The sequence below is a fragment of the Balearica regulorum genome, chromosome 22 (genome assembly GCF_011004875.1).
Source record: "Balearica regulorum gibbericeps isolate bBalReg1 chromosome 22, bBalReg1.pri, whole genome shotgun sequence".
In the NCBI taxonomy this organism is placed as follows: domain Eukaryota; kingdom Metazoa; phylum Chordata; class Aves; order Gruiformes; family Gruidae; genus Balearica; species Balearica regulorum.
Genome location: NC_046205.1, coordinates 6,486,994 through 6,514,528, shown reverse-complemented (window position 1 = coordinate 6,514,528; position 27,535 = coordinate 6,486,994). Strand labels below are relative to the sequence as shown.

The 27,535-nt window shown below is 66.0% G+C and overlaps 1 protein-coding gene across 3 annotated transcripts; it reads right to left on the bottom strand.

Annotated features, from left to right (window-relative positions):
* Window positions 1-790: 790 nt before the first annotated feature.
* DLGAP3 (DLG associated protein 3) lies at window positions 791-27,535 on the bottom strand. 3 transcript variants are annotated; one of them, XM_075773968.1, is made up of 12 exons: window positions 27,335-27,535; window positions 10,831-10,913; window positions 7,244-8,318; window positions 6,046-6,251; window positions 5,492-5,558; window positions 5,119-5,353; window positions 4,215-4,555; window positions 4,002-4,087; window positions 2,886-3,310; window positions 2,467-2,558; window positions 2,120-2,263; window positions 791-1,673 (listed from the first exon to the last, which is right to left on the bottom strand). In XM_075773968.1, the coding sequence occupies exons 3-12, from the start codon at window positions 8,258-8,260 to the stop codon at window positions 1,455-1,457; spliced, it is 2,832 nt and encodes a 943-aa protein (XP_075630083.1). In that variant the 5' UTR covers window positions 8,261-8,318; window positions 10,831-10,913; window positions 27,335-27,535; the 3' UTR covers window positions 791-1,454. The 3 variants fall into 3 exon arrangements, with proteins under 3 accessions (XP_075630083.1, XP_075630084.1, XP_075630082.1); XM_075773969.1 differs by lacking the exon at window positions 27,335-27,535 and adding an exon at window positions 22,087-22,318; XM_075773967.1 differs by having other exon boundaries at window positions 1,310-1,673; window positions 5,492-5,606; window positions 27,335-27,469.

The window sequence follows — 27,535 nt, the reverse complement described above, 5'->3', positions numbered from 1 at the left end:
TGCTGGCGTGACGGGGTGGGGGACGGGGACAGGGTCCTCCCCCTTTCTGCCACCAAAAGGGACACTGGGGGAGACAGGGTGCTCGGAGAGGGACCAGGGGTGGGGACAGGGACAGGGACAGGGACGGGGCAGATGCAGCCTCCTGGCCTACCATGCCGCTCTGCCCCAGAGGGGACCTTTGGGGACCCCCCTGCCCCGCTCCCGGGTCTGTGCGGAGCGATGGGGGAGCTGGGAGCAGCAGCATCCTGGGGTGTCCGTTGGCCCCGCGGGGCACCAGGCACACGACAGCCCCATCCCGGGGTGTCCCATTCCCACGGGGCACCGGCAGCTCAGGAAGAAGGGGCGACCCCCCAAGGTGATCTCTAGCAGCCCCACACTCAAGGGGTGGCCGCCAGCCACGTCCACGCTCTCGTCCCACCCACCGGCACTGAGCCCGGCCTGGGGCAGAGTCACCAGCACCGTGGGTGGACACGGGCTGCGGGCAGGTCTCCCCGCCACTGCCACCTCGCTCGCACACCAGGGAAGCGGCTCCCACCGGCGGCGAGGCGTGGGGGGACCATCTCCCCCGTCCCCGCTGGTGCCATGCTGCAGAGGGGCTCCCGGACTCCAGGCTGGCAGGAGGGACGGATGGACGGACGGATGGACAGACGGGCTGATGGGGGAGGAGGGCTGAGCGGGAAGGGGAGAAGCGCGTCGCGATGCTCCGTGCAAGGGAAGCGGGGTGGTTTGCCGTGACCGGGGGGTTCTGCTGCTCTGGTCCACCCCACCAGCCAGAACACAGCTCTGGTCACGTGTAGTTTCTGGTTTATTCCTCAGGTTATATTTATATATGTATATAGGGGAAGGAGCCCTGGGACCCCCGCAGCACCCAAGCAGGAGGCAGGCGGGGGCAGCGCGGGGCGTGGGGGAGCCCCTTGTCCCCACCATGTCCCGAAGCCTCGTGCCAGCAGGGCCGGGGAGCGGAGCTGGGGGGGCTCTGGCTGGGTGGGGGCCAGGGGGCCCGTCCCTGCCCCGCGCTGGGGGATTGCACTGAGTACAGAGGGGCAGGGGGCCTGCCTGCAGCCCCCTCCCCTCCAGCCTGGCAGAGCCGGGGGGCTGAGGGACACCTCTCTTTCAGGTGGGATGTGGGCTGGGGGGGCGGTGTGCAGAAGGGCTGGGGGGAGTGGGAAGAGGACAGAGAGCTGGGACACAGCCCCAGGGAGGGCAGAGGGAGGGAGGGAGGGGGAGCCCCAGACCCCGGGAGAGGCTGGCAGGGGCATGCGGGCGGGGGGGGCAACGGGACGGGGCAGAACTGAGCTTGTGTTCACCTGCCGTCGGATCCACAAAAGGTCTAAGATAGAAAAGAGAGAAGCTGTGAGTGGGGCCAAGAGCTGCCCCAGGGTGTCCCCGCGGCCCCCCATCACAGTGAGCTACGGCCACGCCGTCCAGTCCGGGTAGAAAAGCGGAGGCTGCGGTCACAGCCGGGTCTGCGCCTCGGGGATGTAGATCTCGATGCTGTCCGCACTCTCGGTGGCAGAGCTCTGGCGGAAGGAGGCAGCTCGCTTGGCTGCCAGGAGCCGCTTGCGGGCCTCCTGCCGCTGCCGGTCCACTGAGTCCAGGGAGCGCTCCTTCACCGGGTGCACCTTGGAGCGCGGCGGCTTCTTTGGTATCGGGGGAGGCACCTTCTTCTCCTCCTGCACAGACATCGGGGGCTTCAGGACAGGCGTGGGGCCAGGACCTCTGGGGACTGGGTGTCCTGGCAGGCTTTGCACAGCCAATGGGCGTGTGGGACGCGTACACCTCTGTGCACGGTGCTGCCGCGGGTGGCAAAGCCAAAGCCACAGCAAGACAGCCCTGCAGCCCTCCTGCACCGCGCCGAGTCGCGAGGCAGGGCTGAGCGTCCCTTCGTCCATCTGCACGGGCATGAAGGTGCTGCCCAGAAAGGCCCAGCGAGCCGGGTGTGAGACCACGGCGGGTGAACAGCCCCTTCTTTAGCCTCATTTTTCCCAGACCTTTGTTTTTCAAGTGTTTGCTAAAAGCAGTCACGGGTGACAGCCCAGCAGCACCGGTTTGGGCACAGATGTGCTTGGGAGGGAGAGGTGACAGGGGACAAGTGCCAGCGGCAGAGCCCTGCCCTTACCTTAGGCTCCACGATCTTCCACCCATTGGCCTTGAGCTGCTGGAGCTCCGCGAACTTCATGCTGACGTCCTCGATGGAGAGCTGCAGGAGGTCCCAAAAGCCGGCCAGGTCTTGGAAGGTGGGCACAGGGAACGCGTTGGGATCCTGCAGGGACAGAGTGTTGGCCACGTCCACCCATGGGACATCGGCTCTGCTGGCCACGCAGTCATCCCCCCCCCACGCTGCTGGAGGGGGCTCTCTGTCCAGCTGTCTCCAAGGGCGTTACAAAGTCCCTTTTCCACCGGCTAAGGGTACGAGACCCCCCACCTGCCATGGCTGACCCCATGGCACCGCTGCCCGGCACTCACCATGTTCTGCTGGCAGAGGCGGTAAAACTGCTGCACCTTCTGGGACATGAGGAGCTGGGCGCTGCCCACGGCGCTCCGGATCTTCTCCAGGACTGGTGGGGGGAGAGCAGACAGTCAGCTCTCCCGTGGGGCACGGAGCCTCTCCCCTGCATGGCAGGGACCTGCACCCCCTCGGGGGCAGCAGGACAGCCCGGCCAGCTCGGACTCCCCCAGCCCATGCAGGGTCTCCTCCCTCCTCCAGACCCCACTAGTCCCAGAGGGTTTCCTGCTGTTTCTTGCCCCCACCCAATCTCTTGAGCCTTGTCAGGGGAGGTGCTCCAAGGTGGTCCCAAGGTGGGAGCGCTGCAGGACTGTGGCTGTGCCCCCCAGCCCTACGGGAGCCCCAGTCCCTCCCAACCCCACAAACCCCTCCAACTCACTCTCCTCCGGCAGGTCATAGTCCTCAGCCTCCCTCTCCATCTGCTGGCACCAGCCCTCCATCTTCTCCACCTCCGCCTGCAGCAGTTTGATGAACCATTCCCCGTCGCGGTGGCAGGGGGAGGCACGGCCGGAGTCGGGGAGGCTGCGGGAGCCCCGCTCCATCCAGGCATCCCGCCGGGGCACCTCCACCGTGTCGTACTGCAGCTGGTAGTCCTCCCGGTACGCCCATTGCCCCTGCGTGTGCACCGTCTTGTACACCGCGTACTGCCGGCCGGACTCCGGCTCTGAGGAGTGCCGCTGGAAGGGGCGCCCGAACTGCAGGGCTTTGTCCTCGGTGGCCACGGCCAGGCCGGCGAAGCCCTCCAGCTCCAGGTCTGCCTGCACGCCTGCCGTCACGCTGTTGGAGCGCTTGAAGCGTGCTCGCCTGTAGAGGACAAGAGAGCGTGGGGACCCTCATGGGCAGCGAGGACAGCCCCGCTGCCCTGTCCCCTCGCTGGGTACCATGGCGGGCAGGAGCAGGGTGAGGGATGCCCGCAGGCAGGATGGGGATGCCAGCCTGGATCCTGGAGCGTTTGGGGCCGCGGGGACAGCCCTGAGCAGCTGCAACCTGCTGGTCCATCATCTCCTCTGCTCTTAGCCCGTTTCCATGGCTACCGGCACTGGACCAAGGATGGAGAGGAGCGTGCACCGGGGCTGCGTGGGCACGTTGCCGGAGCTCCCCTCCCGTGGGCCATGCAGGTCCCAGCACACAGCACTCCCACCCAGCCAAAATGTCATGTTTAGCTGCAGAAAAGCCCAGAGGTTTTATCTGGGCCTGGGCCAGGCTCAAAGCCAAGGGCCCCAGCAGGGGAGACCTGAGCACGTGGTGGGAGCAGGGGAGCCCCTTCCCCAGGCAGCCCGTTTGCAGCAGCGAGGTGCAAGGGCAAAGGGAAGGCTAGATCCTGCCCCAGGGCGGGGGCACTTGGCCTGGGATGAGGATGGTGCTGAGCTCTGGGTGCCTCAGCCAGAGGAGAGAGGGAAAAGATGCTGCGGGGCAGCTCAGGGAGCCCCAGGGGGACCCAATCCCCCTGCGCAGCGAGTGTGGCAGGTCTCAGCCCAGCCCGGCCGCACAGTACCTTTTGTCCTCTTCCACCTGCACCCCGATGGAGTGGAACTCCCTCTGGCTCCGGCTCTCCGTGTCCGAGTCAGAGATGGCCTCGACCTGCCGAGGGGCAGAGGGAGAGCGCTGGAGGGTGGCCCTGAGATTGCGGCGTGGTGGCTCAGCATCGCCCACGCCACTCAGGCAGGCTCGAAGCCGACTCCAGACCACAGGGAGGAGCGAAGCCCACCTGGACGCCAATGGAGGGGCGCCACTTCCGCTGCCGAGCCAAGCTCCTCAGCTCCTCCCGGCCAGGGATGGCCTTGATGATGAGTGTGGAGGGCTTGGGAGCGGTGCGGGGCTGGACCGGAGGCAGGTCGAGGGCCACGGCCGTCACCTTGGAGCTCTCCAGGCTCTCGGCCGAGTTGCAGCGGGTCGCGGCATCTTTGGACCAGGTGGGGCTGCGGGCAACCTCGCCAGGCAGGTAGCTCTCATGGGTGGACTCGGTGCTGCTCTGCGCCGTGACGGAGATGAGGGGTTTGGCTTTGGTTCCTGGAGGGATGGGAGGTGGAGCTTTTCTGTAACTGAAGGCTGTTGTGGGAGAGGCGCAGGATGAAAAGGCACGTGAAAACACAGACACTTGCTCATTTCCCGCCACGAACAGGGGCCCCAGGGGAACAGTGCCCACCTCCTCCCGCAGCCTGGGGCTCACGGCCATGCAGGGTTTGCACCTCAGCTGGCTGAGATCAGGGCTGGAGCTCAGAGGGGCTGTTCGGCCAGTTTATCCCCAGAAAGGGATCGGAAACCACCCCAGACCCATGCCGGCCACGCCACTGCAGCACCCAGCAATGGGCAGAGTTGGGGACAGAAGTGGAGGGAAGGAGGGAACGACAGATGGGTGCTGGGGGCACAGAGCAGTCCCCTGACCGGGACTGAGTCACGAGCAGGATGCTCGTGCCCTGTGCCGGGGCCGAGCTGCGAACGGGATGCTCGTGCCCTGAGCGGGACGCTCACGTCCCATGCCGGGGGCTGCGCGGGGCTGGGGGCAGGACGGGGGGCAGCAGCAGCCCCTGGCAGGTTCCCCAGGTGAGCAGGCGGGGAGATGTGGAGGGTCCCTCGCGCGGCCGAGCCCCCACCACTCCCCCGGGACTCACAAGTGTTGGGCTTCAGGATGCTGCTGGTGATGGGCGGCCCGGCGGGGGCCGACATGGAGAACAGCGAGAGGCAGTCGTCGTCCTGGGAGCAGCCCGCCTGGATGGCCCGCAGGTAGCTGTGGCTCCGCATGCGGAAGCAGCCGGGCAGGTCCAGCGCCTCCACAGCCTGCGACTCCACCTCGCCGAAAACCGACTCGCAGACGGCCTCGAACTGGTGGTTGAGCTCGTCGTTGATCTGCGGAGAGCAGTGGGTGAGGCTGGGGGCGGTGAGCCAGGGGCCGGGGCAGAGCGGGGCAGGAGATGCTCAGAGGAACATCCGCCGCCCCTCCTGCGCCCCAACCTGCCCCACGGCACCCACGACACAGGGCCCTACCTGGCCGGTGGTGAAGGAGCGCCCGTAGCCCTGTCCCCGCGGGAGCATTCGCGGTGGCGTGCAGCAGCTGGGACAGTTACAGATATATGAATCAGAATAGTGCCTACTTGCAAACCTAATGAGAGACAGTGGGAACAGAAGGGATCGCACCAAAAGCAATACATTCAAGCAGAGCATTCGGAAACGCAGCCGCAGCGATGCTCCCGCTGGCTCCCGCTGCCGTCCCTGCTCCTCGCTGCCCCAAAATACTGTCCTGAGGGTACAGACCTGTCCCCCAGCGGTGCGGGGCTGCCAGAGGCGTAGACAGCAGGACTGGGGACAAGGAGCCAGCCTGTCACCCACCAAATGACATCCCAGTTGTCTCCTTTGGAACGTGCCCCTTCTCCCCAACTTCTGCGCGTGGCCGCAGCAGCGGGTCCCACCCTGAAACCCAGCGCAGCTCTGTGCCCCCCCCAGCGCCCACCAAGGGCAACCTCAGCCCCCAGGGAGACCCAGCCCGTGGCCCCGCTGCCTCCCACAGTGCTGAGACAGGGCTGGGAGCCGACAGCCCTTACTTGGTCCTGGCCTGGTCGGCACTGGAGGAGCGGCGGTAGCTGTCTCGCCGCGTGGCCGCCCTGGGCGATACTTTGGCGCTGGCGTCCGAGTCGGCGCTGTCCTCATCACCCATAGCCTTGATGTAGCTGCCGCTGCGCATCCGCCGGCAGGGGATCTCCCCGTCCTTGCCCACCGCTGGGTACCCGCTCCACTCGTCCTGCGGCACCTGGAGCAGGAGGTAAGCGTGGGGGGACACGGAGGCCAGAGTCCCGTGGCCAGGACGCAGAGCTAAGCCCTCTGCCTGCCACGTGGCACACGCCAGCCTGAGCCCGGCGCACGTACACAGCCCGAGCCTGGTGTGCTCCCCTGCCCTCCCCATGGCACCCCAGAGCTGCAGGGACAGACCCTGGGGGCTCTGACCCCCCTGGGAAAGTCCCAAAATGCAGGAGAGCTGATCCCCGCTCACAGCCACAGCTGTTCCCAAAGGGCTGCTCCCACCCCAGCCCCCTGCCCTGGCACAGGGCAGCACAGCCGCTCTCACCTCGCAGCCCCCCCGGCAGGCACGGCTGGGCCAAATCCCACCCATGCCAGCATGGCCACCCGGCTGACGTAGCAGCCGCTGGTTCTGCCACACACCGCTGACGCCGGCACCACGGGGTCCTTACCGGGCTGCAGTGGCGGGACAGCGTCCCCCTGACCCTGCAGGGCCATCCCACTGCCCCGATGCCCCCCGCTGCCGGCAGAGAGGAGCCCCAGCCATCCCCCCTCTCCCAGCCAGCACAGCATTGCCGCTGTCTCCTTCCCCCGGGAAAGGGAGAGAAGAGTTAATTAGTTTTTAATTGGAAGGGGGGTGACCTAGAAGGGAGCCTGGTGACGAGGCAGGCGGTGGCACCCGGCCAGGCACCAGCGGGATAAAAACCGCGAGGAGGGAGCGGGCACAGGGCCGCCAGCAGCCCTGAGCTGACAGAGCCGGTCTGACCCCAAATCCAGCGGGCACAGGGCAGGAGGCGGCAGACGGGGCTTCGCGCTGCCGGCAAAGGGACAGCAGGGACCGGCGTGGGACCCCGGGGGACGGGGCGCAGGAGCTGGGAAGCAGAGCTGGAGCATCCCTGCATCACCCCGAGCTGCTGGGATGGGGAGTCCCAGCCCTGGCTCATCCCACGGCATCGCCGGCTGCAGTCCCCGGGGTGGTAGCCCCTGGCCCTGCCGGCCCCTCACCTGCAGGTACTGGTACGCTCGGTCTTTGGCCTTTGCCTCCTGAAGCATCAAGGTCTTCTCGGTGCCTCCGGTGCTGGGGTAGGCTTCGCGGGCCTGGCTGACAGTCATGGTATGCCAGGCACTCCTCTTGAGCGTCTGGCCGTCCAGAGACATGGACATACCGGCGCAGGCCAGGCATTTTCCTTCCCCGCCACCCTTTAGACTCTTCAAGGTCAAGTCTCTGAAGGCACTTTCGGGAGCGTCCACACAGTACTGAGTGCCCTGGTCGGCGGCGTGTCGCCCGGACACCATGTAGCTGCTGTCGCTGTCCAGGTTGTCATCGGAGCTCCACCAGCCCATCATCTTGGACCGGTGCCGGGAGTCCGCCTTGCGATCCTTGCTCTTGCTGCGCTTGCCGTGGCGGGACTGGTGGTGGTGATGGTGGTGGTGGTGGTGGTGGTGGTAGCCGTCCCCGCGGCCGTCCATCTTGGCACCGTTGTAGTCCCGTTTGGCCGGCGCCTCCAGGGAGTGGGACTTGGCAAAGAGCTTCTGGACGGAGTGGACGAGGTGGCGGATGCGGCTGGGGCTCTCGCTGCGGGGCTCGGCGCCGCCGGCCCGTGGGTACTGCAGCGTGTGGAAGCCGTCGTGGTGCAGTGGCAGCTGCTTCTCAAACTGGTCCAGCAGCGTGGGGGGCAGGCGGTTGATCTTGCTGGCAGGGTGGGCGGTCGCCATGCATTCGTCGCAGGAGTCGTAGGGCTGCTGCGCGTGGTGCATCCTCGGGAAGGTGCTGCTGGCGCTGGTGGAGGGCGGCTCGCTCAGGGGCCCACCCGGGCACTCGCTGGCCGCGCCGGGGCTCCGCACCGGGCAGTAGGGATGCTCCAGGGAACACGGCTCACTGGGGCTGAGGAGGTATGGCGGCCGGCCCTCGGGGCCGTGCTGGACGTAGTCGGCGGGATGCTCGCAGTCCTCTGGGATGCAGCGGCAGCGGTGGCCGGAGGAGGGCTGTGCCTGGCTACGCTCCCCATGGTAGCCCTTCATGGTGTCAGCACCCGCCCCATAGCCTCGGCATCTTGCAGGGTTGTCCCTGCGAGCTCATCTGCGGGGACAGGGACAGGCACGGCATCATGCTCCCCTCTGCGCATCACCACTGGCAAAACGTTGGGGCTGTCCCGTGGGAACCAACCGAGGGGGCAGGGAAGCTCCCAGGGCAGGATCCGGCCCTGTCTGAGCCCCTGTGAAGCCGGTCTGGAGTGCCAGAAACCTGGCTCTCCATGGGGCGAGGGGGGCACGGTGCCAGGTCTGGGCACCCGGGGTCACCCCCGGCTCAGCTGCTTGGAGGGAGCAGCGCTAAGGGGGGAGAGGGAAGGAGAAGGCGCCGCCGGCAGCAATGCAGGCAGCGCGGGGCCTGCAGACGGCGAGGGAGGACACGCTGCCATCATCAGAAACTTGTTTTCTTCTCCAACACCAAATATTATGAAGTGTTTCTCCATTAGGAAAATGGTTCTGGCTGAGTTTTTCAGCCGTTGCAATTCACAGAGCCGCTAATGAGCTGCTGCGGGGCGCGGAGGGGCCACGCTCGGATGTCTCCATCCAGCCCATCCTCCTCACACAGCCCTGGCCGTGGATGGGGACCCACAACCAGCCACCCTGCCGGCCCCCACAGCCCCGCCAGCCCCTGCGGATGGAGAGCCAGGCAGCAGAGGCAGCTACGCTGCGTGCAGGGCATCCCCACGCAGCAGCAGGAGGAGGATGGATGGCATCAAGCCGGGCTGAGCCCCGCACCAGCGGCCGGGACGCCGGAGCAGTGGGGCCACGCGCACCCACGGAGATTTGTCTTCCCTCCAGTCCCTCAAAGGCTCTGTCTTTGGCATGACTGTAAATGAGGAAATTACTTATTCTCCGCTGTAGCTCAGCTAATTAACAGGCATTGTTAATGCTCTTGTTATCACATTTGGGCAGGGTGCTGTGGGCAGACCGTCTCTGAGACCAGCTGCAGGGAAAGGTGACCGTGGGACGGTCCCTGTGGGACGCAGGCTCCGTCGAACAAGTGGGGATTGGAAACGAGGGATGCCGGGAGGGCTGAGGACGTGCGGGGACGGGGGGTGCGTGTGCCCGAGGAGCCCTGGGAGGGGAGAGGGGCTGGAGGCCCCCGAGGGGTGCGGGGGCAGCGACGCGAGCGTTGGCGGCGAGCAGCAGACGGAGCCACGGCAGCGCCCGGGGAATGCGTCTGCCCTAATAAGCCTCCGCCGCCGCTGCCGCCTTCCTTCCCGGCTTCAAGGCTGGATGGCTCAGTCCTGCGCCTCTCCCCCCAGCCCTCAGAGTCTCGCTCCTGCTCTAACGAGGCTCCCTAATTGCTGCACCTTAACCGAAGAATGCTGCAGCCTGTTACAAAAAGAAATGCCTCTCGCCTCCCGGGAGAGCTGCTCTGAGGAGCAGGCACAGCAGCGTGGGATCGAGCCGGCAAGCGGCAGCAGGACGGACGGACAGACAGACAGGCTCCCAGCCCTGGCTCTGCCTCCACGGGCTGAGCTATCATCTCCTGCTCGGGGAGGGAAGCTCTCAGCTGATCCAAATATTGCCACTGCGGCGGGAAGAAGGAGTCAAAATAGCTGAGCAGCCCGTCACCACGAGCCCGGCGGGCTTTTGTGCTTGGCAGGCGGAGGAATTGAACAAAGCCGGGCCCCGCCGCCGCACCGGCGAGGCGGCACCGCAGCTCTCCCACAGCCACGGGCAGTGGCGGGGCAGCGGGATGGGGCAGAGGATGGGGACACGCCGTGGCAGAGGACGGGGACATGCCGTGGTGAAGGAGCCAGTACCAGCTCGCCAAAGCCGTGCAGGTGCCTGCGCCCTGGCCAGGGACCAGCCGGTCCCATCGCGGGCACCCTGGGGATGGGGAAGGGGTCGGGAGTGATCCTGTGGGTCGCAGCGCAGGCAGCGTGGCCGAGGGTCCCCGTCCCCATGTCCTGGCGGGGATGGCCACGTGCAGAGGACAGGAGCCAGAGCCGTGTCCCGCTGAAGGCCGCTCGCGCTGCGCGGCCCTGGGGAAGGAGGGATTTGTGCCACCGAACCACAGACTCAAAAAGAGGGGGAAAAACCCAGCCCGGCTGAATTCTGTGCCATTTAACACCAGGGTAATTACCACCAGTGAGAACCTACCGCCCACACAATTATGTGCTAGGATAAACTGGAAGAGCGTAATTACAATTACAAATAACTCACTTCTTGCTTTTATTGCATCCATAGCCTGGAGAAACTCCCACCGGCGATTCCCCCACCGCCACCTTCCCTCTGGCGTCTGCTCCCACCGCGTCTCTCCCTGCCATGAGGGTCAGTGCAGGAAGGAGAGGGGCCCGTAGCCCCTGGCACCGCAGGCTATGCTGAAATTCAGCCCCCCCCATTAATTTCCCATAGGGGCACTTGGCAGAGGCAGTTCTGCTTCCCGGCAAACCACCCCAGCGCAGAGCAAAGCTGAGATTTCCAAAATTTTCAGGTCAAACCCCGAGAGCTGGGGTCAGCAGCGCTGCCTGGGGGGGTCCTGGCTCCCCACCCTTCCCAAGCAGTCCCCGCCGCATGCCGGGGTCCCGGCGAAGCCCGTCGGCGGCACTTACCGCCCAGCGCTCAGGGGGATGCTGTCCTCATGGCCCCGGCTGGCAGCGGCTCCTCCACGCTGGGTCTCCGGGGGCAGCAGGCTCTGCGGGGAGTGACACGAGGGGGATGAAGCCCAGGGAGGAAGAGCAAGGGTGTTCCTCCCCAGAACCAGCCTGACCCAACTCCCTGTGTATTTTTTCTGCAGCCCAGCCTTCCCTGCTCCCTCGAGGCTGCCCCGTAGGCAGCGCTGCCTGCACCGGCGGCGACAGGGACGGCTCCGCACGGCCGAGGACACGTGTTTTGCCCAGCTTAGCCCCAAAACCATCCCCAGCCCCATCCTCTTATGCAATTCCCTGCCAGCGGGCACCGGAGCCGGCCCAGCGGCCGCCTTGCCATTGACTTTGATTTGCTCCGGATCCGGCCATACGCTCCACAAAGCCTCCTCCCGCCACCCCGGCTTTCCAGCACGACCAAAGGGATTTTTTTTTCCAGCCGCTGGCCCGGCAGAGGCGCGAGCTCGGCCTGTTCTGCTTTGCAAATTAGCGCGAGGTTTTGCCAGCACGGGTCCTGCTGGGGATCTTTATGGCTGGGGATGAAAGCAGGAGAGAACAAACACGCAGCGTGAGCGCCCGGCGCCACGCACAAGCTGGAGCTTGGGAAAAAAAAATAATAAAGTGGTCTTCCCACTTAGGAGATGAGCAAATTTGATCTATGGTCGTCAGAAGAAAATAAATATGGAATACCGCCAGGTCGTTTCCACCGTGCTTTTAATCTACTTACTTTTTCCCAACTTGTTGTAAGCAAGGATTGTAGAAAGCAAACATTTTATTTTATTACTAATTGCTCTGTTATTTTATTAGGCTGTATTAGTAAAATTTACTCAGCCTGGAAAAAAAAGAGGAGCTTAGTAAGAGATCGTCTAATTTAGTACGTAATTCTGCACCGAGTCATTATTTTCTTAAAAGTTGAATTAGCTGAAAGCAGCTCACGGATGGTTCATTAGTTGTGTCAGGCAGGGAAGAGAGTGTCATTAGGGAGAGGTTTGTCACCCCAGCAGGTAAGGGCTGGCCAGGGGAAGGGCAAGGGCAAGGGCAAGGGGAGTGAGCAGGATGCAAAGATCGCAGCAAATGCGCTCGACGCAATCAGGAAATCAAAGCCAATTACTGTTAACGAAAGAAAACCAAGCGGGCTGCAGGCAGGTGCTGCCCAGAGAAGGTTGTGAGGGGCAGGAACCGACCGGGCACCGCTGTAACTAAGGGATGAGGCAAGGTTTTTAAAAAGTCATGAAGGACAAATGCCAGCTGAAGAATTGCAAATGTGAGTGGAGCAAGAAGCGTTTACTGAGGCCGCCGAGAGGGGCCGGCGGCATCGCGCTGCCCAGCACAGCTGGCTGGCACCCTGACGGAGCCAGGCTGGGGGGGGGCTGGCACCCCGATTCGGGGGGGCACCTCCCCGGCTCAGTCCTGCCCCGGCACGTCCCTCCGCACCGAGCGCGGGCACTTCCCGGGCACCAAAGCCACAGTGCCCCAGGGCTGAAGCCCAGCGCTGCCGCCCCACTCCGCGCGCGGGGAGGCTGAGGAAAAGCCGTTCGACGGGAGGGGCTGGTTATTAAGCACATGATTAATTTTGGCACCGGCCCCAGCTGCCTGACAGCTCCTTCTCCAGGGCTGGGGAGAGCGAGTGTGAGAGGTGCTGCCTCTGCTGATGCAGCGGTTGGTGGGATGAAAAATCCTGCAATGCAGCACTGCTTCTTAATGAGCCATTTGTCTTTGAGTCTTCTTGACTCATTACCATGCCGGGAGAGGGATGGGAGTTGCCCCAAGTCCCCATCTGAGCAATTACTCCTGGAGCAGAGCGAGGAAATACGGCCACGACACGCCCCAGCTGCCAGGGATCCCGGCACGGCCGCCAGCACCGGGGCTCACTGCCGCAACGCAGGTGCCTCCGGCTGCCGCCGCTGCAGGGGGGAGCGGGACCCCCTGCCCTGCACAGCACGTGCAGCTCAGCACCACCCGCCCGGACACCGCGGTCCCCAGGGCCGAGTCCCCTGGGGCAAGAGCCATGCTCCCGTGCCGGGGTGTGCAAGGGGGCTGGAGCATCGCACGGCTGCCGGGGCAAAGCCAGTGGAGAAAGGAGCCTGGCGCTCCATCCCTGCAAAGCCCAAAACCAGTTCTTCGCAGAAGAGCTACTTCTTCAAAAGCCCCCCGTGCAGCAGCCAGCGCCTGCAAAGAAGTTGGCTGGGAAGGAAAAGGTGGCACGGAGAGGTGGCTGTGCCAGCGTCCCCAGGCGGGCACGGGCAGAGGCAGGGCTGGCAGGGTGAGCTGCCCCAAGGCACAGGCTGCCCGCAGGAGCCGGGACATGGCACGGGGGGAGCCGACTGCCGGAGCTGGGACCTCACCATCAGAGCAGCGGGAGTGCAGCCAGCCAAGCCGGGAGATCACCCTGGAGGGACCCCCAGGCCAGGCAGGGCCCCAGGGACCCCAACCCATGCCAGCTGGCGCAGGCTTCGTGGGCACTGCACCGCACCGGTGAGCACCCATCACCGGTTATGCCCACGGACAGCTTCCCTCCCACAGACGTGCTCAACATCTGCCCGCGCTGCCCAGGGCTGGCAGCTGCCGGCACGCTCCCCGGTGCCCCTCCAGAGCTCAGCGGAAAGGGGGGATGCGCAGGCGACCTCGGAGAGCTGACGCAAGACCAACGCACCTGAAGTTCACCCACAGCAAAGGGAAGGGCCGAGCAGGGGGATCCCCATGTGTCGCACTCGCCCTGGGGCTCTGCCCACCTCCCCACTGGGCACCTTGCTCCAGTGCCAGCAGAGCTCGGGGTGGGCAGTGGGCTCCGGGCATCCCCCAGGAATTAGACCCTTTCTGGGGGCCATGGCAGCCCCCCCCCAGGTGCTGCCAGCTGTGCCAGAGCCCCCGGCTGGCAGTGGTGCCGGCTGAGCCCCACTTCCCCCCCCACCCCCTGGGCTGTGCCATCTCGCCCTCCCCATCCGCACGCTGCCCGCTCTGTTGGCAGGACGGGCCGTGCTGCCTGGGCTTAAAAAGCCACTTATGTCCCCGGTCACACGGCGTAATGACTTAAGCCGGGGATCACTCCAAAGCTGCTTTGGCGAGCGCAGGGCAGCACCGTGTTAGAGTTGAGAACAGCAGCAGCGACAATCTCTGGCCATCCCCTGCCCGTCCCCGCCGAGCCCCCGGGCGGGCTGGCCCCTCCATCCCCGGCTCCGCTCCTGCCCGGCGCTCGGCCGTGCCCGGGCTCTCACCTGCCACCGGCATTTCTCCGTGCCCCACTTTCCCTGGCACACAGCACCCTCGGCTCCGACGTCAAATAACACCCATCCCAACCAGTTCCCTTCAAAACACCGTCCCATCCCACGGCTCCTCCCGCAGCAGGGCCACAGGGACCAGGGTTTCCAGCAAGCAGGACTTGGGAATGGCGAGGAAGCAGAGCCCTTGGTCCCTGTGCTGGCAGGGATGCTCCAGGCTACCGTGTCCCGTTCCCAGGCTGTGTCCCACCCCCGGGGCCAGGGCTGGGACAGACGCAGTGAGCCCAGGGCACGGCGCAGCCCAGCTCGCCGGCAGAGGACCCAAACTGCTGCTTTAATGGATGGGCTTAATTTGCAAAGCTGATGAAAACCTAAATATTTAAATACATAATTCTGCACAATGCTCTTAGCATGGGCATGGCACGAGGGTAGAATGAGGGAGGGGGTTCATGGCTGGCAGGCACGGGCACGGTGGGGATGGGGGGCACTCTGGCAGGACCAGGTCGGTCACCCAGCGTGGGGACGGCACACGCCGTCACCCCCACAGCGGGCAGGCAGGGTGGGTGCCATGGGACGCTCTGCCGTGGGGCACTCTGCTGTGGGCACCAGGGTCCCACTCTGCCACCGGCCTCCGAAGCATAATACAGGAGATGTGGGGAAAGGGGACCATGGTCTGAGCCACGGAGCTGCGAAGGGTGGCAGGACAGGCCCCTGCAGAGATTACACCACCAATATTCTTGCTACAAGAGCTTAGAGATAAAAGAGATTTACAGGATTTATCAGCAATACAAATTGAATATTTAATTTTAGCTGCAGGGGAGGAGCGGGGGCTCGGGCCCGGGGGCACGTGGAGGTGTGTGGGTGGTGGGCCAGGAGCCGCCCTGCCTCCTGGGGAAGCGTTTCCAGCTCTAACTGATGCCAGGGCTCTCATCGGGGTCGGGGGGGCTGGGCAGCCCCATGCCAGTGGGACCAGGCACCCTCTGCCCAACCTGCCCCTAATCCCACCAGCCGCTCACCGGCTGCCAACTGTGCAGCACAGCCTCTGCTGCCACGGGGGAGCTCCCGCAGCATCGTCCCAAGATGAACCACGTGCGTGGCCCCAGTGCCAGGGATGCTCCAGGGGGGCTCAGGAGGGGTCCTGGTCCCCACACGCTGCCCATGGGCCAGCCCAGAGCTGCTGGACCCACCGTGCCCCCCCTCAGCCCGATGAGGATGTCCCCAACAAGGCTGTCCCTGGACAGGGCTGTTTGCACAGACTGTGCCGGGGAACGGGGCTAGGGGCAGCGGGACGGGATGACAGAGCTGAGCATTCTCCAGGATGGGGTAGAGAAACCCCAGAAGGGACCCGGCCACCCCTTGCAAGGCCAGAGCAAGGTCAGGGTCAGGCAGCAAGAGCCCCTCCGTCAGCCACAGGGACGGGGCTGCCAGCTGGCCCCGAGCCCCAGCATGGGGGTCCCCGTGGTGCCACCGAGCTGGGCGCCCATCCTGCCTCACCACACCATGGCCGAGCGTGCAGCACCAGCGTGGGTACCGCCATGGGGCGGGCTGGGGGAGGACAGCGGAAGATGAATGAGGGAGTCGGGAGGCTAATGGCATTGTCTGGAAAGTAGGTCGTGTGCTGAGCAAAAAGATATTTATATCAAAGCTTGTTCCCCCGCAGAAGCTCCTGAGCCAGGCACAGGCAGCACCACAAGCCCATGGCCACGGCCACAGCACCCTGCAGCACCCCATGTCCCCGCAGGACCCCCTGCCCAGCCCCGCACCCAGCTCTGCCACCTTGGGTGGCACCAGCGGGTGCCCTGGCTGCACCGCTCGTGGGGCAATGCCGGAGGTGAAGTTATCCCAGTGGAGTGGGAGCTGCAGCAGCTCTTCGCTTTTTGCTGACCTGGCTGCAGGAGCCGGGCAACGAATGGCACTGGGTCATTTTTATTTTAATGTAACCTTTGCTGAGGTGTAATATTCCTGCACAGCCAGCCTGCACCAGGACGGTCACGGCGGGTCCTGCCCAGCTCAGCCCCGCGCTGGCTGCAGCACTGCAGCCCCTCTCCCCATGCCCAGCCCTGGCGCCAGCCCCCCCACGCTCCTCGCAGCCTGCGTCACCCCTGTCCTGAGCTTCGGCCAAGTCTCAGCCTTGTTGCAAACCTCAACCACCTCCTTTCCTGCTGAGGGGAGACCCACGCTCTAGGTCCCCTCCCTCACACCTCCGACCTTCCCAGAAAAGCCAAGAAATCGTCCCAGTGAGCCCAGACAGAGCCGGTGTCTGCCAAGAGGTTTTGCCCCCTCTGACCATCCTGCCCCAACGGCTGCGGGCACGACCCAGCCAGCAGCTGTGTGGCTGTCCAACCTTGCTCTCCTGTCCCCATCCCTGTCCCCATCCTGCGCCCGGGCAGCCTTGGATCCAGCACGGGAACAGGTTCATTTCCCGTAATAGCTGTGTCGACTGGATTTACAGCCTCGCTCCGAGTTATTAATAATAATGGCCTCACTCTTAAGTAGGGCTTTTCATCTGCCTCAGAGCCCTTTCCAGAGGACGTCTGCAGCATTATCACCATTTTATTCTCGTTTCAGTGGGCAGGAGAGTGAGACGGAGAAGGGACAGCCTTGCCCGCGGCCAGGCAGCCAAGCCGGGGTGCGTAACGTAGAGCCCCGCGGGAAACCTGGCCACAAAACCCCTCAGGGAGGCTGGAACGCCCTGGCCCAGCGGGAGACAGCCACCACGCTCGGGCTCGTGCCGGCCACGCTGCGGTGATTTATACCAGCGGTGAGCCCGGGCCCCACCGCACGGATAAATCCACTTCAGGCAGCAATAAACCAGTGTCCCCGCATCGGTAATCCGCAGCGCTCCCACCACGGTAAAAAAAAAAATCAAGGGGCAAGGCACTACCGCGGCCGCTCACACACTTGTGCAGATAAATCCCAGTCGTGTGTCAGCACAGGTGAGGGAAGGTCTCGGGTGGAAATCCCCCACCCTGGTGGAGCCACGGCCGGAGGGGTGGGTGCCACTGGGCACCCATGGGAGGTGCCGGCAAGGGACACTTGGGCACAAGGTACCGACCTGGGGATGGCCCCAGCACAGGGGACCCGCAGCAGCCACGTGGGACCAGGGACATCCCCAAACCGCCCTCGCACATCCTCCCACAATGCCCACCCGCCCCAGGTAGCGCCGACATCTCCCCACCGCAGCGGGGCTCTGTCGGCAGATTTATTTCCCTGTAAAAGCGCTTTGATCCGAAGTTATTTTTTGTTTACTAGCAACAAGGTATTGTAAATACATCTTTGCCGATAATTATAGAGTCTGGGTGCACACCTTAATCTCCATAAAATATCAGATGCTACAATTTGCCTGATTTAATGAGATTGGAGGCTGATAAGCCGCTGAGGTAAGCTGTAAACTTGGGCGGGGGGGGAGGAGGGAAACGATTGCAAGTGCGCTAAAACGCCTTCGTCCTCCTCCTCCTGCCGCTGCCGTGTGCCCAGCCCCGCAACCCCCTGCCCGGCTCCCAGGGTGGGCCCAGGCTGCGCCGCAGCGGTTTCACGCAGGGATGGGCATTTAGGGCAAACGGAGCTTTTTATACAATTTACCTCATTAAAACTCCAAGAGCTGAGCGCAGCACCGAGGCCTCACCGAGTCACCCGCAGGGCTGCGGCCGGGGGCTCTGCCTCGGCACACTCCGTACACCGTGGTACCCGTGCCACGCCATGCCGGGGAGGACGGGCAGCGCGGCGGCGTGGCCCTGGTGCCAGGCTGGGGCGCAGGCAAGTACCTGTGCAGACGGGCACCTCCCGTGCACGGCCGCGCGCTGGCGGAGGTGCGAGGACAGGGTCCCGAGGGGGCGCGGGGGCACGGCTGCGCTGCCCGGGGAGGTGTGCACGCCGGCACCCTGCGCTGTGCGGGGATGCGCGTGTGTCCGCGCGTGTGCGGCCCTGCCTGGCACCACCGGCCACGCCAAGGACAAGCTGGGGGCAGGGAGCGGGCCTGGCCCATGGGGAGTTGCACACCCAACGGCACCCACCTGCGTGTGCACGGCTGTGCCCCCGCCATGGCCCTCCCCAGACACAGGGGTCTGTGCGGTCCCAGGTGTCCGGGGTGGGGGTCCCCCTCCTGCAGTGATGGGGGGGGCCCTGCCTGGAAAGCAGGAGGCTCCTCCCGGTAACGAGCACCACCGTTTCCACAGCAACCTTAAAGGCCTACAGCTGCCGCCTCGCTAACGAACCTGCACTGGCAGCGTTCCTGGGGGACGACGAGCACCGTCCCCCTGCCCATCACCCGGGCCTCGGGCCACAGCACCCTCTCCCCCCACCCGCCATCCCCCAGCCCATCTCACCCAGCTGGCACCCGGGCTCACCTGCAGCCCCCTCCCTGCACCGAGACCCCCAACAGACTCAGACCCCTTGCGCCAAGCAGGTCGGGAACCCCCAAGCACCCCTGCTTGGGCCCGGATGGGTGCGAGGAACCGGTGGTGACCTACAAACGTCAGGCTGACAGGTTAATTAATTTCCCTCTTCCTCAGGCCGTTATCAGATGGAATAAGATGTCACCTGAGACTGTTAATTGGGCTAATTATTCCAATTTCAGATTTTAAGTAATTAGTTACTGTTGTCTCCAGCCTTCCACAATTTTCTCAAAAGGTCAGGTGGCTCCTGGCTCCTGAAACTCATGAGATGGGGCAGAGGGGCTGCGGCGGGGGTCCAAGCACACCGAGCCCCCCCACACCCCCCACTGACTGGGGACACTGGGGACAGCGCGGTCCCCGCCAGCACCACGGTGGGAACCCACCTCATGCTCACGCTGGAGCTGGCAGGAAAGGGACGTCCTCTGCCTCGACGGCAACAGGAGGAAACCAGGAGAGAGAAGAGGAGATGAAAGTGGAGGGTGAAGGATGGGGGGTCAGGAGGAGCCCTCCCCAGCCCCCTCCTCCCTCCCTACACCAAAATGATGATGCCTGCTTCAGGCCAAACTCCTCTGCCAGACCGAGCCACAGTAAACCCCCCCCAGCAGCGCCCAGGTCCCCCCAGGCACTTAATTCCTCCTTGTTTGAGGACAGACTCCCCAAGGGGAAAATCTCAGCCCAGCGTTTTCATCAAACGTGATTTCCCTGTGGGGTTTCCCGGCTGTTTGGCATGGAGACGCACACCGTTCGCACAGGACGCCGGGCAGGAGCACAGGCACATGGGCAGCACCTGCCCTGCAAAGGGTCGTGGCAGCCAAAGGGTCCGTGGGGTCCCCACAGGGACCACCCGCCACCCCATCCCAGGCATCAGCAGGGACGTGGGTGCCTGCCCGGGTGTCACGCGTGGGGCAGAGGGACGAGCAGAGCCAGCTCAGCCCCCAGCCTCACCCTCTCAAGGAACGCCATGCTTTCTCACAGCCTCATCCCCCGCTATTAATAGCCTTCGCTAGCCTCCTCGGGAGCCATTTGCATATTTGATTGCAACTCCGAGGCGGGGCAGGGCCCTTCAATCAGCCGCTCCCGCAGCCTTATTTGCATGGTTTGACATTTTGTTCTGAGAGCACCGACACCAGCACCGTGGTTGGGGACACGGCTCCAGGGGGAGGAGGTGGGCGCAGTGTCCCCAGCCAGCAGCGCTGCCCCGGGCACACCGACCGGCCACCCTGCGCCCACCTTGGGGGCACCGAGCAGAGCCGGCAGCGCCTCTCCAGCCTGCCCCAAACCTGGCAGGGCGTGATGGAGCCTGGGTGGCCCATGTCCCCAGGTGCCCTGCTCTGCCCTGCCCAGCTCTCCAGCCCGACTCGCACCTCCCCGTCCCCGTCCGACCTGCGCAGCGGGGCCATTAGCAGCGCCCGGCGGCGGGCAGGGCCTGGGGGTGGCGGGTATGGCCGGGGCGGGGGTGGGGGGGTGCCCGTCCCGCCAGCCCTGGCTGGAGCTGCCGCACATCAAAGGCCGGGGGCAGGCCGGGACGTCCCCAGGGGAGCGGGGGGACCCCGAGTCCCAGAGCACCCAAACCCGGGGGGACCAGGGGGTCGGGACGCGGGGCGGGTTCTCCCGTCCGGCCACGGGGCCTGGCGGGCAGCGCCAGGGTGGTCAGCACCGCGGACAGCGCCCGCCGCCGCCGCCACGGCCAGTACGCGGCCACGGCCACCAGGGCCACCAGGGCCACCACGGCCACCACGGCTACCACGGCCGCCAGAGCCACCAGGGCCATCACGGCCACCACGGCTACCACGGCCACCACGGCTACCACGGCCGCCAGGGCCACCAGGGCCACCACGGCTACCATGGCCACCACGGCCACCAGGGCCACCAGGGCCATCACGGCCACCACGGCTGCCACGGCCGCCAGGGCCACCAGGGCCACCAGGGCCACCACGGCTACCATGGCCACCAGGGCCACCACGGCCACCAGGGCCACCAGGGCCACCACGGCTACCATGGCCACCACGGCCACCACGGCCACCAGGGCCGCCAGGGCCACCATGGCCACCAGGGCCACCAGGGCCGCCACAGCGGCCACGGCCACCACGGCCACCAGGGCCACCAGGGCCACCACAGCGACCACAGCCACTGCACTACCCAGCAGCACACACAGCAGACAGCCGCCCCGCGGCCCCACCACCAGCCCCTCTTGCAGCCCAGGGATGCGCCAGGCGGCGGCAGGAGGAGCCGGGCGGCTCCAGGGCCCGGGGCAGACACGGCTGGGAGCTGTGTCCCGGGACGCCCTTGCTCCCCCCTGGCTCTTGGCATCACTTGGCAGGAAAAAACCTTCCAGGGTGAGGCGTGGGATCAAGCCTGAGGATGACGGGGATCAGGAGAGGGTTCTGCTACTTCCCTCTCTTCTGCCTCAGTTTCCCCTCCAAGAAAACACACCAGAGAATACAGGTTAGTCTCATGGAGAGGCAAGGTGGTGGGGGTAAACCACGGAGAGGCACAGAGGGACCCGACTGCCACCATGACTGTGCCAAGGAGCAAACTGAAGACAGGCAGGGCTTGAAGCACAGATGTCAGCACCGGCTGTGCCGCTCCCCGGCAGCGGGGCCGTCTGGCAGGCAGGCAGACCCGGGGCTCCCCAGCTCCATCCATGGGCCAGCACACAGACACCACAGAGGGGACCCTGTCCCTCGTGCACACAGAAGTGCAGCCTGGCCCCACTCCCCATGCTGCTGGGACACGCTCGGCCCGGCTGCCCGGGGACTCTGCTCCCTGCTCTGATCTCTGGAACACAACAGGCAAACAAGCACCCACCCCACGGGGGGCTCAGACAAGGCCAGCACATCCCCCCAGCTCTGAGCACGCAGCAAAGCCTCCCCCACACACAGCCCACTCCTTCCTTGCTCCCACAGCCAGCCACGGACTCCAGTGCTGCACGGCTCGGGGACAGCCAGCGCAGAGTGGCCCCGTGCAGAGCTGGGCCTGGAACAAGGGGGTCTCATCTCCCTCATCCTGAGCAAACGCCCACGCTGAGACCACCGCGTCCCCAGGGCTGAGCACACCATGGCCCCAAGGGTGAGCTCAGCTCAGGCACAGCCCAGGCTGCGACCCACAGCGTGCACAGCCCCAGCACATGCAGCCCCTGGCCCCCAGCCCCAGCACGCACCCCCCCAACATGCGCAGCCCCTGGCCCCAGCAGACACAACCTCCAGTCCAGCGCTGGGCTGCAGGGAAAGGGAGGAGAGATCTCTGGGCTGGGAGCTTCCCATCCCGGCCAGGAGAGCTTCGAGGCTGCCCCGAGGCTTGTCTGGGCGAGGGCTGGCCAGCAGCCGTACGCTGCACACCGAGACAAGGAGGTGGCTGCCAGGGAGGAGGACTCGGCCAGGAAAGGGTTAGGAGCTGCTCCGTGGGGGTGCAGGCTGCCTGGGGGGCTCCCGCTCTGCCCGGGCTGGGAGGATTTGGCTGTTCCCCAGCACATCCTCTGCACCAGCACCGCGGGGCACAAAGCAGGGCTCTCCTGGGAGAGGGGTGCTGCGAGGCACAGACCCCCCCCTTCCCCCAGGCCCGCTCCCCTCGCACCCGGCAGCCCCTTCCCCTGCCCCTGCCGCGCCACTCACCCTGCTGCTGCTGCTAAGCCATGAAGTTGCCCGTCCGGGCTCAGCAGGAGCCGGAGGACGGAAGCGGCGTGGCGGCTCAATTCACTCTCTTCCTGCGAAATCCCTGCAGGCTGCCCATGCCGCGACCAGGCCACGCAGCCAGTGGCCACCGGCCCGGCTGGAGGTGTCCCCAGGGTCACGGCCACCCCCGGCAGCGCAGCGGCGGCCACGCTCCTGGCGCCTGGGCCAACACCGGCACCTTCCAGCCGGCGAGAAGCGGTGGCGGAGCCGGCGCCTCCGCGCGCTTGGGACACACCCACGCACGCTCCCCGGCACGCTCCAGCCACCCCCGCGCACAGCCACGCACCCCCGGGAAAGGGGCTGCCCACGCCAGCAGCACCCGCACGCCCACGCACCTCCCCGCACGCACCGCCCCTCTGCCTCGCCGCACGCGCGGACAGATGGACACACAGCCACGCACGCCCGGACGGACACACGGCCGCTCCGCACCGCTGCATCCCTGTGCACCTGGACGGCCGCGCAGCCACGCGCACCCGGCTGCTCCCGCACTGCTGCACCCCCGCTGCTCCCACCTGCAGCGTCCCCACACCCCCCCGCCCACACATTCCTCTGCACCCCGCAGGCACCTGCGCGCAGCCCTCGCCCCCGCCAGCCCCCCGCACACCCACACCCCCGACACCCACTGGCACCCACTGCGGGTGCCCCGGCGCTGGTCTGTCCCCAACTCCCCCCCACCAAGAGAGGGTCCGGGGGAGCCCGGAGCAGATGCATGTCATCACATGGAACACCGAGACCATCCCTCGGCTCGGCTGCACCGATGGCACCGACAGCACCGACCTGGGGTGCATCACCCCCACCACGGGGTCTCGCCCCGACTCGCTGGCTGGGGACACCGACCCAGCCAAGCTGCACCACCACGGAAGGGACAGCCACATCCAAGACATGCAGTGTTTCCCCAGTAACAACCAGTTCACCACCCCTAAACGGAGGGGCCCAGGGCCCCCAGTCCCGCCACAGCCCCTCCAGCCCCTTGGGGAGACAGGGGGTGCCCCGGGCCGAGGCTGCAGCGCCGGGGATGGGACACCAGCAGATCCCCCGCCAGGCGTCACACCGGGATACGGTACCTTCAGCTTTCGCAGCCTTCTCGCTCTGAAGCGGCACCCCCACACGCCCACAGACAGGCTGTTCTCCCGCTCTGCTCTGCCCACCAAAACCTTCAGCTAATTCCCAGCCCAAACAGCTCCTGGGCCCGCCGGGGGAGAGGGCCAGGCAGGCAGCGAGGCTCCTACCACCGCCTGCCGTCCGAAGCTGCGGGTTTAAGGCCAAACAGACCCTCGGTGAAATGCCGAGCGCTGGCAGCCAGGCCACAAACATCTGCTCTTCCAACGGCATCATGATTCATAGGCTATTAATTGGGGCTTGGCAGCGCTGCGAAGGGTTTGCATCCCCTGGCTTCGCTCAGAGCCACAACTCGCTGCCGACAAGGTCCGGGTGAGCCAAACCCAGCAATGCACGGGCCACAGTGGAGCTGCGCCAGGACAGGCACGTGGGGCACGGTGCCCAGCTCCCACACCAGCCGCCCAGCCCCACGGGAGCAACGCAGAACAAGCCCTGTGAAAACAGCAGCAGCGGCACTCCGTGTTTGCCGGGAGCAGCCGGCGCCACCGGCACAGCACCGCTGCACTGCGCAGCAGCCCCAGCGCCCGCCATCCCCGGGTTGTGACGGGGAGGCCGCCTGCTTTGGCTCCCACCCGGCCGCGCGTGGCAGGGTCTGTGGGTGCTGGTGATGCCCTTGCAAGGTCCCGGATCCCAACAGCGCTGTGTTTCTGTAGGGTCTCCCGGCTGCCTCCACGCACAGCGCTGAGCCGCTCGCTCCCCGGGGCACCGGCATCGCCTGCCGCCACGGCGTCGAGGGGAACCGCAGAGCAGCGCCCTGCTCGGGCAGCACCAGACAAAGGCTGTGAGAAGCTTCCTCCAACGACAGCCAAGAGAAAACTGAATTCAGAAGCTGATTAGAAACCATGTCATGGCTCCTTCCCGCTCCAGCATTTGGGCAGGAGTGAGCTGGGGGCGGGGGGGGACGTGGAAAATCTAATTAGGATTGAGGGCAGGTTGTAGAGGCGCTGACACAGGAGCTGCGGGAGCACAGCTGCTCGCGGGAGGGGGACACCGGGCACCCACAGCATCCCCAGCCCTGCGGAAACAGGGAAAGTACAAATTAATTCTCCTTAATCTGATGGGCACTTGCTCTGCTGCCACGTGCTGCTGCCGCGGCTGGCAGAGAGCAGCCCAGCCTCTCCACGGCTCGGCTCGTGTGCCCGTGGTGGCCATGCCCCTCTGTCCCCCCGCGACCGACATCGTATGGCCCCAGGGCGCTGGGCAGGGCAGGGGGAGCAGAAGGGGCTCGATCCTGCCCGATGGAGGGGAGACAAGCATGGGGTGCTGTCCTCGGAATCTGGCTCCCTCCCTCATCCCAGAGTGGCCCCCCCTGCGCTGCTGCTCACTGGGGACGGGGCGTCACGGGGCCATCAAGACGGCCACGATCCTGAGGGCATGGAGCACTTTGGCAGGGCAGGCTTCACCCCCAGCTCTTGGGGACGGCAGAGCCCCGAGGCCACGCTGAAGGGCACTATGCAGGGCCGGTGGCACCGGGCACCGCTCTGCACATCCCTGTCCCTTTGGCCTTCTGCTGGCACTCGCCGTGCCTCGTGCCACCTGCACCGCGGGGATGTCCTCCCCCCTGTGAGGAAGGCCACCTCCATCCACCCATCACCGGGACATCCCGTGGGACACATCCAGCCACACGCCTCCAGCCCCTGGCCCTCCCCGCGAGTCCCCCGGCCGCCGGCACGTCTCGCCTGCTATTCTTAGCTCTCTGCCGCTGCGCTCTCCCGGCAATGGCACCGTATATTACTATTATTGCTGGCTGCCAACGTCTTGAAGCAGGCAGCCAGGATCGTGGTGGGGCTTCCACGCTCCTGGTGACCTGTCATTCGGTCCCTGCCGGGCTCTGGTCTTCAACAGGCTATTTTGGGAAATCCAATTTGATGGGCAGAAGGAGCACAAGCCACACGTTCAGCTCCTGAGACGAATCCAGGGCTCCTCGCGTCACCGCTCAGATCCAGATTTTAGCTTTGTCCGCGATGGCAACAACGGCCAAGAGTCACCTTTGGCTCCAGATCCAAATTTCTGACTGGGTGGGATCCAGGGTTTCGGATCAGCTTGTTGGAGAGACACGAGCGTCTGCAAAACCTGGATCTGGAGCCCCGGCCCCAGCAGCACCACCTGGGCAGGAGACCCCAGCGCGGGTCGGATCCTGCCCTCGCGGGTGGGCAGGCCCATGGAGACCTACGCACCAGTGCAGCCACCAGTCTCGTGCCTCCTGCACGGGCACCATGTCCCGCAGGTCGCAGCACAGCTCTGCCCTGGACTCGTGATGGGGCGGCTGAAGGAAGGGCCCCCCCAGGGAGCCCCAGCCTGGGCTCCCCACCACCCTCCCCGCACCCTCCCCGCACCCTGCCCGGGCTGCCAGGGGCCAGGCTCGGCAAGAGGGCTGGGTGCTGCTCCTCCAGCCTGCGCTGCCGTCTGCAGCCCACACGGCACAAGCCCTGACGCCTGGGAGGGAGATTTGGGCACCGAGGGCTCGGCACCAACTCACCCAGACTGGATGGGGACGCCACGGTTGTGTCACCCTGCTCCCTGCAGCAGGGATGCCCGGAGCCCGTCCTGGTGCCCAGGCTTGGGGGGTAACAACGCTCAAGGCAGCCCCAAACACGGCTCCCGCCTGCGCTGCCCCACGCCGGTGCTCCCGCTGCCCCCACAGCCAGGAGGAGCCCCTCCAGCTCAGATGCCCCACGGTCACTTTGACGGCTATTTTTCCTCATTCGGCCCTGCGGGTACTTGAATAAACACTTTGAAAGGGCTGACGCGCCTCCTTCCAGCCTCTGGAGCGTGGCCATGCCCATCTCCCGGTGGCCATCCTCCTGCTCCATCCCCCAGCACACGGGGTCCTCGAGGGCTGCGAGCCACGGACGTGTGCCCGAGGACACTGAGAGCAAGGAGGCGAGGAACTGAGATAGACGGGAAATTACATTCATTTCCTAAGGGAGAATCTGCACTGCTGTCCGGATCCTGTCCTGATTTACACCAAGGGAGGTCTTCTGTTCCCAGCCTGGAGTCCCGCGGGGGCAGCCGGCACCCAACAGCCTGGCTCTGTCCCCTCCTGCCTGCTCAGGGCTTCGTGCCTGGCCCAGGGAGCAGGCAGGGACCCACTGCGGGCAGCACAGCCCTGCGCCCCGCAAGGGAGACGACATGCAGGGCTGGATGTCACAGGATGGAGAGACACGAGCGGCCCCAGCGCCAACTTGCTCTGCAGGTTTGGCACAGGCTGGAGGGACCAGGCTGGCTCCTCCAACAAAATCCAACTATCCGGGGGAAGGAAGACAACGAGAGGAGAGAGACACCCAGACCTGGGCCCCCAAGAAGCTCTCCTTGCCTGCCAGGCTGGGTTGTACCACGGAGCCTGAATGCGTGGTGAGAGGCACCGCTCAGCTTGTGCTCTGTGCCAGCTCCCAGCACCCGCCGGCAGCCCCAGACCTGCACCGGCCCGGCGGGGACACGGCTCCTGCACCCAACGCCAACCCTCCCTGCCTCACGGCCTGGCGAGAGGGGACACCACTGGGCTGGGGAGGGGTCCCGGGCCTGCCCAACCCTGGCCCGAGCCCTCTGCAGCGAGAGAGGACCAGGATGGCCGGCATCGCCTTCGGGGGGGAACCTGGAGGGGCTGAGAGCTTCAGCCCCCTCCCCAAGGCCTCACACTCCAGGAGATGGGGGATGCCCGCACCCCTTCCCCCGCACCCGCCGGGGATCCCGACCAGCCGCGCTGGCTGAGCTGAGCGCCGCGGTGCCGGTGAGGTACCCCCAGCCATCTTGCCATCTCCCCCGGCTCCCCCCCAGCACCCGCTCGGCGGCGATGGATGGGTCCCCGCACACATCCCGTCCCCCCGGGGCCTGTCCCGCACGGCCCCGGCGATGCCCCGTCGGGGAAAGCCCCCCCACCCCCCCGGCCTGGGCACCGCGGATCCTCCGGCACCGGGGACCCCCGGGGACCCCCGGGGACCCCCGCCCGCCCGGAGATGCCCCGCGGCGGCACCAGTCCCGGGCGGCAGCACCGCGGCACCGGCCGGCCCGGGCAGTGCCGGGACACCGGCCCCCGCGCCCCCAGCCCCGCCGGCCCCGCCGCTCTTACCCCGCTCCCGCCGCCTACATCCTCCGGCCGCTGCCGGGCGGCTCCCCGACGGCCCGGCCCGGCTGCTCCCGGCCCGGTTGGTACCGGAACGGCTCGGTTGGGCTCGGCTGGTCCCGGCGCGGCCCGGGCCGGCGCCCCGCGCGTGGGAGCGCGGCAGGCGGCAGCATGCGAGTGGCGGCGGCCCCGCAGTGCAGCGCGGAT

Bases quoted from the DNA above. Each gene is read 5' to 3' on its own strand.
- DLGAP3 (XM_075773967.1), bottom strand. From the start codon at position 8,260: ATGAAGGGCTACCATGGGGAGCGTAGCCAGGCACAGCCCTCCTCCGGC. The intron at 5,354-5,491 runs GTAGGGCCCTGT...TGCTCTCCGCAG, and splicing joins GCTCCTTCACCACCGGCCAG to ATCAACGACGAGCTCAACCA. The intron at 4,088-4,214 runs GTGGGCTTCGCT...GCCCCTCGGCAG, and splicing joins GCCCCTCCATTGGCGTCCAG to GTCGAGGCCATCTCTGACTC.